Source organism: Conger conger, chromosome 18 (genome assembly GCF_963514075.1).
Source record: "Conger conger chromosome 18, fConCon1.1, whole genome shotgun sequence".
Lineage (NCBI taxonomy): Eukaryota > Metazoa > Chordata > Actinopteri > Anguilliformes > Congridae > Conger > Conger conger.
The window spans coordinates 28421526-28435518 of NC_083777.1; the positions used below are offsets into that span (position 1 = coordinate 28421526).

The window sequence follows — 13993 nt, forward strand, 5'->3', positions numbered from 1 at the left end:
ATGGCAGTTGACATAGCTGCGAGGATTTACAGAACGTAATCGTTCTGCAGTGTGGATACTCATATCGTTATCATGACAATTATGGTTATAGTTATAGTTATTGGTGTGGACGGGCCTTAACTGTAGAAATCCTGATCTTAATTTTAAAATGTTGAGAGTGGCACGCAACATTAATTTTTAGGACCTTCTTCAGTTCCACAGCATAGGACAAGAACCCAAATCTTTTCATTAAAGCCCTGCTGACTTAAACAGCTCAGAGGTAAAACAGTTCAACATCTCCCCGAGTGACTGACCTGCTCCAGGGAATCGGAGCTGCGCATTTTCACCTGGCAGTCTGGTCCGTCCACTGCTTGCTCTGTAACATCTGCCAAAAAAAAAAAAAGAAGGGTATTTCAGATTTTATTTAACCACTGCAAATGTCACACACAAACACAAATGTTCATGAAGTTGATCAAAATAACAGTAGAAATACATAATAAAGCAAAGAAGTTACCCAAGTCAACAAACAGAAGCAAGTGTTCTCCATTCTCAAAAATAAGTTTTGCTACTGACCAGTAGGGGGCACTAAAGTCTAAAATAAGAACAACACAGCGTAATCGTCGCCCAAGGTACTTTCCTTTCCTCAGTGACGCCTGGAAGTCAGCAGCTTTTAGAACCAGAAAACTTCACAGCGACAGATTATTAGCACGCTCGCCAGCTCAGTAACATAGATACAGCCAGATTTGATAACAATACATTTAATAAAAACTGTTTGTGAAGAAGTATGTACACATCATCTGTGATTGGCTGAGCTGAACCTGCTGCCTTCCAGGCTTCGCTGAGAGATAGGAAAGTACCTTGGGCGTAATCTTCTCCTTCTGCAATCCTCATGCTGATGTGTGCATATTTATCTTAAGCCTGACACCGTGGGTTTACTTTAGAGAATTCCTCTGTGATTTACATTTACATTTTCAGACTTTATCAGACACTTATCCACTTCTACATTCTTAACGTGCAATCCATTCCTGCAGCTGAACATCCAGCGAAGCAGTGCAGATTAAGCACCGTGCTCAGCAGTACTGCAGTAGAGTCCTGCCTGGGGCCGATGATCCCTGCGCCCTAACCATTACGCTACACGGCAGCTCCTGTCTGCACGCGTGGGTAATACAACTTTACCACACAGCGAGGCTCAAAACGCTCTTATATCTGATGGCATCGTAGAAGACAATGTGAAAGGAGCACATGAGACGAACAAGGTCTGGACCAAGAGACCGTGAATAGGTCATTCACGAGGGTAAAGATCCTCAAATCTGGCCCTGGAATCCGAATCCGGCCCTGGTTTTCTTTCCTCCCGGGTAAATTAACTGAACAATTAGTGCTACCGATTGGCCAGACCGTCTTCACATCTGACTCCCAGGTAAAGGGAGGGTGGAAAACCAGCAGGTCTTGGCCCCTCAAGGACCGTGATTTGGGGAACAGCAGGGGCATGCAGTTGGGGGTGCAGGGGGTTGGAGGTGCAGGAGGTGAAGGTGTAGGAGGGGGTCGGGTATAACCTCACCTCCCCAGTGGGTCTCGGGTGTGAACACGGGGCTGTCCACAGACACGCCCTCCAGCAGCTCGACCAATCGCTGCATCTCGGGCTCATCCACGGACACCTCCTCCGGCTCATCCACGCTGAGCTGCATCTCTGCGGGTCAGGAAGGGGCGGGTCAGGAAGGGGCGACTCATTCAACGCTTTCAGTCCCACGAGGGCCATACGACACTCTCCACCCTACACCTACTCAACCGACCAAAATGGCTGCTGTACTATTGTTTTGAGCCCCTCTTACGACCCTACTAAATTCTCAACTTTCTCTATTTTCTCAACCAAAGCCAAGTGGGGCGGCCTGTAGTGTAGTGGTTAAGGTGCATGACTGGGACACGCAAGGTCGGTGGTTCGATCCCCGGTGTAGCCGCAATAAGGTCCGCACAGCCGTTGGGCCCTTGAGCAAGGCCCTTAACCCTGCATTGCTCCAGGGGCGGATTGTCTCCTGCTTAGACTAATCAACTGTACGTCGCTCTGGATGAGAGCGTCTGCCAAATGCCATTAATGTAATGTAAAAGGACCCCCTATGGGACTGGCAGGGTTAACAAAGCAATGAAAAACACACGAAAAGAATAGTCAAAATAATGAAATAATGACAATAACTAAAATACTCACACATCAGAGACAATGAGGGACACTCCTTCATAAATTACACTCTTGGATCGCTCAAATTTGCTCGAGTAAATCTGACTGTCGGGGCAATGAAAGGAACGGGACACATTCTCTCTCCCTCCCCTGAGTGATGTTCGGTGCAGAGGTCGCGGTTGTGTAATCTCATTCCTGAGTGTTGCGGAGATAAGATACGGGCGGAATTTGAGTCTTTTACCTGCCCAGCCACATTTCCAGCCACGGCCACGCAGGGCCCTGCCCGCCGTCTCGTTACGATTCAAATGACGCAGTTTCCAATGTAAACAAACAACCCACATTCCACCGTGACATAACAGTTCCAGCGCCGTTGCTGCCTGCTCTCGGCCGCCATTTTGTGCCTGGGCTCAGTTACGATTTGTTTTTGTTTGTGTGTAAAAAAAAGAAAAAAAAAGAAAGAAAAAAAATAAATCACTGCAAAATATCACCTTGTGTAAACACACCATGTCCATTCTCCTTGTTTTTACCACGATAGCTTATACTAACAGCACTCCATTCATGGCTATACCTGTTTGTGTGATACAATTCCTTGTTCTTTTAACCAAATGTATGGTTGCTCTTTCTTTTGTGTGGTAATGTGTTGCACTACTCCCAGGGACTGCAGGAGGAAATGAGCTTTAATCCAGCTCCTGTACAATACACTGATTTTGGGATTTATGTTTTTATGTTTATGTTTAAGCATGCCAAAAAAAGTTAAATGTCAAAATAATCATAATAATAATTTGTTATTTAGATGACGCATTTATCCAAAGTGACTTAAAGTTGATTAGACTAAGCAGGGGACAATCCCCCCTGGAGCAATGCGGGGTTAAGGGCCTTGCTCAAGGGCCAAACAGCTGTGCAGACCTGGGTTACCCGGAGGAAACCCACACAGACACGGGGAGAACAAGCAAACTCCACACAGACACGGGGAGATCATGCAAACTCCACACAGAAAGAACCCAGGACCTTCTTGCTGTGAGGCGAAAGTGCTTCCTACAACCCCCATATCCTGCTCGACAGCCCCCCTCTTATCTCTCCTCCTCCTCCCCTCACCTCTCCTCCTCTCCTCCTCCTCCTCCTCCTCTCCTTCCCTCTCCTCCCCCTCTCCTCTCCTCCTCTCCTCTCCTCCTCCCCTCCTCCTCCTCCCCTCCTCCTCCTCCTCCTCTCTCACCGTCCTCCTGCCAGTCCTCCTCCTCCTCCTCTCCTCTCCTCTCCTCCCCCTCCCCTCTCCTCCTCCTCCTCCTCCTCTCACCGTCCTCCTGCCAGTCCTCCTCCTCGGTGCGGGCCTTGCTGCCGGTGTCCACGCCGGAGGTGTGGGAGCTCCCTCGGCTGGCCGCCCGCTGGAGCAGCGCCTCCTCCCCCGCCTCCTCCTCCTCCACGGAGGGCATCTCCACGGAGGCGCGGCGCTGGCGCGAGTCCGCCTCGATGCCCGAGCTGCTGGTGGACCGGCGGGACAGGCCCGGGCTCCCCTCGCTCGCCGTGGGCTCCAGGTCCAGGTCGTCGCTGATGTAGGACTCTCGGTACCGCTTCTTCTCTGGGGAGGGCAGCGGGGGGGGGCGGGGATTAAAGCAGGAGGGAAAAGCAGTGAGCCTGAGGAAGGAAAGTCCAGGAGGAAATGTGTACAACGTATTGCATTAAGTGTTATATGAATTTAAAAACTGAAATCAGGCACGGTGCCAGAGTACTTTAAGCCCTGAGGGTAGGTAGGAACAGGGGGCGTCATTAGCCGAGGAGGTAAGAGCGGTCGTCTGGTAGGGGGAAGGATGTCGGTTCCGTCCCCCGCCCTGGGTGTGTCAAGGTGTGAGCAGGACACTGAACCGCTAACTGTTCCCAATAAGCTGGTAGGTGCCTTGTATGGCAGCCTATTGCGGTTGGTGCGTGAGCGTAAGTGTGTGAGAATGGGTGAACAAGAGGCATCTTGCCATTACTTCCAAAGAACTCAATGGGAAGCAGAACTAAACTTCAGATTTAACAAAGCAAATCTATATCGCATCATTCAACATGGATTATAAACCACACATTCTACACTCGGCAAATAATATGCTAAATGAATAAATGTCCAGTCATTTTTAACGCGCCCAGGGGCTCAGACTCCAGCCTGGAGACCCGGCTACACGGGGCAGGGCGTGAGGGTAACAGCCTTACCCTCCGTCTCCTCCAGGTGGCGCAGGTGCTTAAGGGCGGGCTGGAGGTTCAGGTAGAGCCGGTGGCTGTTGCTCAGGTGCTGCAGCAGGTGTCGGGAGCGGAAGGGGGAGCCCGTGTAGTACACCAGCTTCCGGGCCGAGGGCAAGCCGTCCGGCTGGATCTCAAACTTCTTGCCCTGTGAGGGGGTGGGGTGGGGTGGGGTGGGGTGAGCGGAGGTCTGAGATCCACACACTTCTCACAGCGGCGTGGAGAACAAGACCTGTCTCTCTGACTCACTGGTAGAACTGACACGTCTATTTGTAAAATAACCATAATAATAGTAGCAATAAATAAAATAATAATAACCCACTAAAACTCCAATGAAAAACAATTATTGCATAGAAATAATAATAGTAAGGACAACAAAAACATAACAATGGTAACAGTGATATTAATATTATCAGTCGAAAGACATGCAGGTTAGGGACTACAGATGAAAATGAGCTCATTAGCTAACTCTTGGCGCATTTACACTGATGTGGAAACTGAAAATGTTGATTAATGTGCACTGTTCCTGATGAATAAATGTTAAAAATAAATAAATAATAGTAGTAGTAGTAGTAATAATAACAATAATCTCCAATGATACAACAGCAGTTACTGTAACGCGGCCAGGTGAAAGTACACAGATTTGATCTGCATGGGTGACAGTACAGTATGTGTGGAAAGGAGAGGCACAGGGACTCACCAGGAAGGTGAGGCGTCCCACATTAGACCAGGGGAAATCATACAGCAGCTGGCGTATGTTGTTCACCTCCTGAGAGACACATCACAGCCCACACAGAGACACACAAAATCAGAGACCAATATCACAGACACGCACACAGAAAATCAGAGACCGATATCACACACACGCACACAGAAAACCAGAGACCGATATCACACACACGCACACAGAAAATCAGAGACCGATATCACAGACACGCACACAGAAAATCAGAGACCGATATCACAGACACACACACAGAAAATCAGAGACCGATATCATAGACATGCAGACACAGAAAATCAGATATCACAGACAACACATACGCACACACATGCTCACACACATACACGCACACAAGCACACACATACACGCACACATGCTCACACATATACGCACACACATGCTCACACATATACGCACATATACGCACACACATGCTCACACACATACGCACACACATGCACACACATGCACACACACACACGCACACACACACACGCACACACATGCTCACACACATACGCGCACACAAGCACACACATACGCGCACACACTCCCACATGCTCACACACATACGCACACACACATGCACACACATGCACACAGGTTACTCCTTGATTCAGAGATTGACAGCTCCTTGTAGAAAGCTTTTACTAAAATTAAACCTTCTACACAAGCCACATTTCCAGGAATGAAGGTAAAAAATGAGTGTAATAAATCACCGGTATCAGCTCAATGACCTGAATACCATACCCTGAATATGAATTGTTTCTTGTTTTGACAGTTTAATTTATACAAACCAGTTAAATGGTGGACCCTTCAGTAAACCAATCACTACTGAGATGCACATCCAATAAACCTCTATGCGTAGAAATGAGTGAAGTGTAATTTGTCTGGTAAAATAGGATCTGTTGGCCACTGAAATATTTGAGTATGTCTGCACTCTGGAGCACGTTAGACTTTGGTCCTTTAAGGGTCAGAAGGGCAACATCTTCGTTGGCAGTTCATCTCAGAAGCCCTGAGCCCCTTCACGCTCTAATCTGCACTCTGACGGTCAGATGAAACGGCAGAGACCAGGGCCACATATCCCCTATCTGCCGTTTTAAGGCTACTCCTGGATAACCCCGCATTCTTCGCTTGTCAGCTGCATGGAATTCTGGGATGCTGACCCATGCTTCTCTCTCTGAGAGAAAGCAGGAGCAGTCTGATACACACTCCGTCTGTCTGTCTCAGTCTGTCGTCTCTCTCTGTCTGTCTGTCTGTCTGTCTCTCTCTCTCTGTCTCTCACGCAAACTCGCACACACTTTCGTGTATACTGTACATACACAATCTTATTCTCCTACACACAAACGCACACTCAAAAACCAACACTCTCTCAAACACAAATTCTCTTTCTGTCTCACTCTCTCTTTCTCTCACACACACACTTCTGTGTATGCACACACACACACACACACACACACACACACAGACAAGCATTCTCTCATACCGACTCTTATTCTCACAGCCACACACACACACCTGATAAACCTGCATTCCTCTCAGCGTCAGGCCCAGGAGTGCAGACCCCTTCTCCTCCCGCTTGTCCTGAAGAGGAAACACAGACGAAGAGGATTGAGGACCAGAGATCAGATCCCCCTTCGGCCCAAGCAGCCAAGCAGAACCTCCCGTGATAACGGGCAGCGTTATGAGGAAGACTTCTAATCCCCATCACCATAAAACACGCTAATGGATAGCACAGGCTACAGTGACAAGAGATAGCATGACAAATGTTTATGAACCGGGTATGTCTTTCACAAGCAGCTAAGGTACTCTGCATTGAGCGAAACCATAGCTTGTTGTACGGCAATACACTGTATATTTGGGTAAATGGACACATCAGACTTTATTAAATAGGAGAAGTGTAAATGGGAAATAAGGTTAGCACACCTGGCTCAGGTAACAGGTGCTGGGAGAAAAATACATTCAGAGTAGTTATGCTCCCGCTCATTGTATCTTGCAAAACAACCTTTAATGTTGTGTCCAAAAACGTGTGTTGGCTACAACATTAACGGTTGTTTTGCAAGACACAGTGTGCGTGAAGTCCAAAAAGTTTTTCGCTTAGTAAATACGAAAAGGAAAAGATGTCTTTATCAGCTGTGATAAATAAATAAATAAATGATTTTTTAAAAAAAAGATAATTTACTATATCCACAACAGTGTGTGTGCAGTCTGGTAGCCATGCCCACGTAACACCATCCAAAGGGGAATCCAGTGTGACCGTCTCATAACCGGGAGAGGGATCTCCTGACGTTTGAGTTAATAAAACATCCCCGGGGCCACCAGGCCCCGGAGAGTTCTGACCCCGCCGGATTAGAGAGTGCCCCGGGGCGAGAGGTCGATCCGCCTCACACTGAGCCCCCCCCCCCGATGGATCACCCCATCCCCGTGACCCCCGGGGAGCCTGGCCCGCGACCCCTGACCTTCTGCAGCCGGTAGAAGGTGACGGGCACGTCCTCCAGACGGCAGGCCTCGCGGATGAACAGCAGGACGGCGTCGCGCGCCGACATGCCCCTCAGCTCCCGGTGCACCTTCGGCCCGTGGCGCAGGAGGTACTCGCAGCCCCGCTTCGCCACGATCTGCAGGGAGGGAGAACCTCTTAAAAAAACGCCCTCTGTATGTCATCGTGAAGAGGGAGAGAGAATCATTTTTTATTTATTTACTGTATTCATACAGGGTAGGTTGACTGAGTGTAACAGGTGAAGAATTGCCTGAGTCCGAGGTGGGATTTGAACCCCGGCCTCTCACTTGCCCAAATTATTTGTTGAACGAACGCGTTACCAGTCAGCTAAAGACGAACTCGCCTCTAGCCAAGGGCAACAACGTTCTTTTGAATTTGAGGGTTACGTCATCGGGGAGTGTTGTCGCGATAACCTGCTACCAGCCTTCGCTTTCACTGCACCATCCGTGCTTACTAGCGAACTAGCTGAGCTAACCATGCTACATGAGCATGCATGCTTTTTTGCAGCAACGCCCTGTTAATGCCCCCCCCCCCCCCCCAATAACCTGTCTTTGGACTGCAGGAGGAAACCGGAGTACCCGGAGGAGACCCACGCAGACACGGGGAGAACATGCAAACTCCACACAGAGAGGAATATTAGGTAGAGAATATTATAGCTTGAAGCAGTCTAAATGTGAATATTATTGCGGTTGGGTTTAGATCGAAATTCAATATGAGGGTGAGTGGCACTGCTTGTTTGTTAATTGCGCACAAAAAAAGGAAGCGTACCTGAACTGAAACACACATGCAGGCAGACACAAGAGACGTGCAGACACACGCAGACATACACACACACACACACAGACACACACACACACACACACACTCACACTCACACTCACACTCACACTCACACTCACACTCACACTCACACTCACACTCACACTCACACACACACAGACACACAGACACACAGACACACAGACATACACACACAGACACACAGACATACACAGACACACTCACACTCACACTCACACTCACACTCACACTCACACTCACACTCACACTCACACTCACACACACACTCACACACACACTCACACACACACTCACACACACACACACACACACACACACACACACAGACACAGACACACACAGACACACAGACACACAGACACACAGACACACAGACACACACTCACCCAGGTAGGGAAGTAGTCTTTGGGCTGGAAGTACGGGACCTCCCCGTTGGCTTGCCCGGGCTGGGGACAGTCGGCCAGCTCGGCCTGCAGCGCGTATCCGGCCAGCTGGAAGTACAGCGCCTCCTGCTGGCGACACTCGGACCGCAGAACACGCTCCCGCAGGTCAGCACAGTACAGCCGCCGCGCCTTACGGTCACTGAGGAGGAGAGGAGAGGAGAGGAGAGGAGAGGGGAGAGGAGAGGAGAGGAGAGGAGAGGAGAGGAGAGGAGAGGAGAGGAGAGGGGAGGGGAGACAGGAGAGAGGAGAGGAGGGGAGAGGAGAGGAGGAGAGAGGAGAGGAAAGGAGGAAAGAGGAGGAGAGGAGGGGAGAGGAGGAGGAGAGAGGAGAGGAGAGGAGGGGAGAGGAGGAGAGAGGAGAGGAGAAGGGGAACAGAAAGAAACATTATACATGAGGTATTGCAAAGGAATAAAGAGAACCAAAACAAAGGGAAATATAAAATACATAAATACATTTTTTTTTTTTAATCTTTATTTAGTTGTCGCTTTTATCCAAAGCGACTTACAGTTAATTAGACTAAGCAGGGGACAATCCGCCCTGGAGCAATGCAGGGTTAAAGGTCTTGGCCAAGGGCCAAACAGCTGTGCGGATCTTATCGTGGCTACACGATAAGGTCTTATCATGATCTTATCGTGTACTTCATCCACTAGGCAACAGGCTGCCCATGGAAGAAATATAGACTGAAAAAGCATGGGCAAGGAGGAGTCACCATTTCAAAAAACATGGGATAAAAAAACTACAGCGGTAGAACATCTGTTTGCAACCTTGTTTCAGGCAGAAGGTAAAATGGTGCCCAACATCTGCACCCTTAGCATCACATGCAGCTATGCTAGGCTACGCGAGTAAGCCGTGTGAAAACACAGCGGGTACAGCCAAGGACAGCACTGCGGCTGGAATCCGCTGACTCCAGTGTTTCCTGGCGACGGTGCGTTCGGCGTTCTGGCGGCCGGCGAGCGAGGTTTCGGGGGCGACAGGCGGGGAGCGGAGGCGTGCGGGAGGACTCACCAGATGAGCCGGCCGTTCTCCACGTAGTACTGCACCTTCAGGAACAGCAGCAGGGGCAGGGCCCGTCTCTGGGTGCCCTGCGCACAGACAGGCCCCGCGGTTACCAACAGCCGTGACTCAGCGAAAACAGTACATACAGTCACGCTTCAGGGATTTAACTCTGCTGTAATGCACTATGAAATAATCACTTATAATGACAGTAATTACACATTTTTATTATTATTAATTATACATTAAGTACCCCTTAAAAGGAAACCAAGATCCCTTAATGGAGCATAAAAACCCCCTAATTAAAAACACCTTAATTGCCTTCATTATTAATGGGAAGATTCATGTTATAGGAAGGTAAAACATGTAGGCATCTGTGGTTTCCTAGTGGTTATAACATCGCTTTCGAATATTCTCAGTTTCAGGTTGATTTACTGCGCAGATATAGTTTTTAAATCCTGTTATACACCAAGCATATGTCCCGTTTCTTTACAGAAGAACAAGCCACAGGGGTAAAGAGGAGTTTAGATCTGCACAGTGGAGTGTTGCTCAGGGCACCAGTCCTTGGGGGAGTGGTCCAGGCAGAATCAGGCACTTCTCCAAAAACAGCCCGGAAGGTGCTCAATCAGGAAGGTCCGCGATGCAAAACAAGCAGTCGGGGCTGTCGACTTGCTCCAGGCCTACCAGCCGAGTGACAAGCCGACACCCCGCTCACAGCAGCAAGGACATCCAGACCGCGCCCTGCCTCACTCACCTTCCCCGTGTCCTGCTTCCATTCCTTGGGGAAGTACTTGGTCAGCTTTTCTTCCAGATCCAGGAATATGTGTTCATTGTCTAAATCGGGAAAAAAAACAAGTTTGGAAGTGGGGGATGGTGGTGGGGGCGGGGGGGGGGGGACAAAAAAAGAGGAAACAAAAAAACAAAAGAAAACAAGAGAATGCCGTTATCACGCCTGAAATGTGATAGACAATGCAATTAATTGGGGGGAGAGAAAACCCAACCCCCCAGGTTTTGTTTAGACAGGAATCAGCTGAAGGGGTCAGCTTGCTTATCCCACAACCCAACACCAAAACTCAAAAGAAACACTTCACTTCTAGTAATGACAAATAAGATTAGATTACATTAGATTCACTTTATAGTCCAACTCAGTGAAAATTTGTCTTTGGCTTCTCCACAAGGTACAACAAAAGTGCAGTACACATAGCTCAGCATTAAAAGAATATAAAATATACAATAGTACATTGCATCAGCCAAACCGTAACCAGAAGAAACTCACATACAGTAAATGTGCAGGTCATCTACTGTACAGACAGAGCTACAGTTAGTCCATCTTCCGCACACTCATGAAAACTGACTGAGCTGAACATGTTACGCGAGATGCGAGATCGTACACACTTGAGTATTTAGCACAGATGTCACACTGAATAAAAGCAACTCCACTTGACCACAGCCCACACGGATTTCTGTCAGTTAAGTGGTGTTTGTACCATACCTCTCCCCCCCTCTGAATAAACACACAGACAACATCTTGCAGCCGACAGCTATTATTCACTCTTCCACATTAATTTATTTTACTCCCTCCCTCCCACTCACTCTGTATCTCTTTCACCTCTTCGTCCCCCCATCATTCTTTCCTCAACCGCCTGACACTCTCTTCTTCATCCCCCTCCATCCATCCTCCCTTCTCTCCGTCTCCCTCTCCTCACCTTTCCCGCTCCCTCTCTTCCCCCGCTCCCTCTCTCTTCCCCTCCTCCCTCCTCCCTCCCTCCCTCCCTCCATCCCTCCCTCGTGTAGAGGAATGTAGCGGTGCATTCCTGGCTTAATGAAGTTAATATTGCAGGAATCTGGGCTGAGTGGACGCTGGCCCCTACACTACAAAAACAAAAGGGCCCTTGTTTGGGAGAGGGCTTCACAGGATTAACAAGGACCGGGGGGGGAAAAGAGGGGGGAGGGGGAGAGGGAGGGAGGGAGGGAGAGAGAGGGAAAGAGAAGGGAGTAAGAGAGAGGGCGAGAGAAAGAGAGAGAGGGAGAGAGAGAGGGAAAGATAGGGAGAGAAAAAGAGAGGGGGAGAGCGAGAGAAAGTGAGAGAGGGAGAGAGAGAGGAATGGAGAGAGAGGGAGAGAAAGGGAGAGGGAGAAATAGAGAGGGGGAAGAGAGAGAGGGGGAGAGGGAGGGAGAAAGAGAGGGAAGGAGGGATAGAAGGAGAGAGGGAAAGGGAGAGAAACAGAGAGAAAGAGAGAGGGAGGGGGGAGAGAGAGAAAGAGAGAGAGACAGAGCTAGAAAGATAGAGGCCAAAAAAAGACATGGGGAGAGAAGAAAAGGTATGCGAGAGTGAAAATTAAAAATGAAAAGGTTTTTAACAGTTCAACACCTCGACTATATCGGAGAAACACTCATTTTGCCCTCTTTTTCATGCTGTGGCAAGGTCTCGTGGATCGCCCTGTTGGCAGCTAACCCGGGTATTCTCACCTGTTATGTAAACACGTCCAGAAATAACTCTGGACTTCCGAATCCCTGAGGACACCCTGGGGACCCCAGTGTTCCCCCAGTACAGAGAGCCACTGTTAGGCACGGCAAAGGCTAACTGACCAACTACACAGCACTCTTTAGGACTGGGCTTTGAGAGGGAGGCAGACAGGGAGGGGTTAGCTGTGTTTCTGCCTTCAACGGCACACCTGGGGGCAGACGGACCTTTCAAAAGGGTAATCTCGCGTTTTCATCTCACACCTGCGTGTTTGCTAATCAATCAGGAAATCAGTAGGCTTATTTTTTTAAGGCGAGCAGCCTCGTGTACTGAAAAGGAAGCTCTGGCCCCCAGCACACTTGGGGTTGCACCGAGTGAGATTGTCTCACATGCAGGAGACCAGGGTTCAAGGCTGACCTTTTTTTCAAAACTGTACAATAACAAATGATGTTATTGAACTCAGTCCATCCAGGCCAGGGGGTTTGGGGGAAAGGCAGTCTTAACTGAAATGGGTCCATTGGAGCAACTCTCAGTTTAGAGGGTAGAACGGAGTTTGCGTCGGTGGTAACATACGAAGGAAAAACACGACCGCCTGCCCCCAGGGGTTCTGGTGAAGGCAAAAAAACACATTGTGCAAGGGAGGGGGGGGGGTATGGGACCGGGGGGGGGACGACTCACCCTTCACCACCGTCAGCCCGAAGAAGTGCAGCTCTTTTACCCCGAGGAGCTCGGAGACGTGGTTGAACACCTCCTGCCCGATGGCTTTCACCTGCGGCACATGGACATGGATCAGCACCACCATACACTCAGGACATGATTAAACATCTCCAAAGGCAGATGTTGCATTATTTCATACTTTTGAAGAGTATCTTTGTGTACAACATCACACATACGTATATTTAGTGCCCTATAAACAACATGCTGTATTTATGAAACTAACTCATTTTTGTCAAACATGTCAGTATACTTCCACGGTCTTGAAGGACCGAATACATACAGATCAGACACCACACACACACACACACACACACACACACACACACACACACACATTCCCTCGCTCACACACACGTTGACAAAGAACAGACATACAGTAGGCATACATGCACGCACATGTGCTTACTCACTCTCTCACTCAGAAACCTTTGACCGCCCTCTCCTTCATCCATACCCCCCTATAAACCTGGGCTGCACTCCATTATCTGTTATGACACCCAATAAAAACCACTGTTTGCATTCCTAATCTAAAGCAACTTGAGCATTAGATATAAGGCAGGCCGGGGCAGTGACAGTGTGGGAGACAGGTACCTGATCAGACCACCTGTGTGACATCAAAATATTACAAATAACACTCAATAAACATTTTCCACTGAGCTCGGTTCTGCTAGCTTTGCTGTGCTGGTTAACATAGCAGAGCAAGGTTTTATTGATTTGTGTAGTGTAGTAGCGTAGTGCACCCAGCTGAAAAAAAACTGCTCAGGTTGGTTTTTTTAAGTCGGTCATACCTAGATTTTACACCGGGCTAGTGTACATACCATAACACTGCCAGAGACAATAATACAGAATTTACAAGCCACACACAGTTAATATGTAATAACTCGATAACTGATCCATTGTAGGAGCCTCCCAGCACACAGAACAGGTCTGGAGTGGTCCCTGGAAAGGGCGTGCGACACTCACCCCCACGGTAATGTCCAGCTGCACCTT

At 48.8% G+C, this 13993-nt stretch overlaps 1 protein-coding gene across 2 annotated transcripts in view; it reads right to left on the reverse strand.

The window, feature by feature from the left end:
- Nucleotides 1-13993, reverse strand: part of zgc:172136 (uncharacterized protein LOC566376 homolog) — a 28237-nt gene that overhangs the window by 3377 nt on the left and 10867 nt on the right. For both annotated transcript variants that reach the window (XR_009706345.1, XM_061227466.1), the window contains exons 2-13: nt 13967-13993; nt 12965-13055; nt 10577-10656; nt 9835-9911; nt 8773-8968; nt 7548-7703; nt 6607-6672; nt 5064-5132; nt 4337-4511; nt 3444-3725; nt 1538-1666; nt 294-364 (exon numbers count right to left, since the gene is read on the reverse strand). The exon at nt 13967-13993 is cut by the window's right edge and continues 158 nt beyond it. Coding sequence is in view for 1 of the 2 variants with exons in the window: in XM_061227466.1 (XP_061083450.1) it covers nt 294-364; nt 1538-1666; nt 3444-3725; nt 4337-4511; nt 5064-5132; nt 6607-6672; nt 7548-7703; nt 8773-8968; nt 9835-9911; nt 10577-10656; nt 12965-13055; nt 13967-13993 (1419 nt within the window). In the remaining variant the exon portion in view is untranslated. The remainder of the gene's footprint in view (nt 1-293; nt 365-1537; nt 1667-3443; nt 3726-4336; nt 4512-5063; nt 5133-6606; nt 6673-7547; nt 7704-8772; nt 8969-9834; nt 9912-10576; nt 10657-12964; nt 13056-13966) is intronic.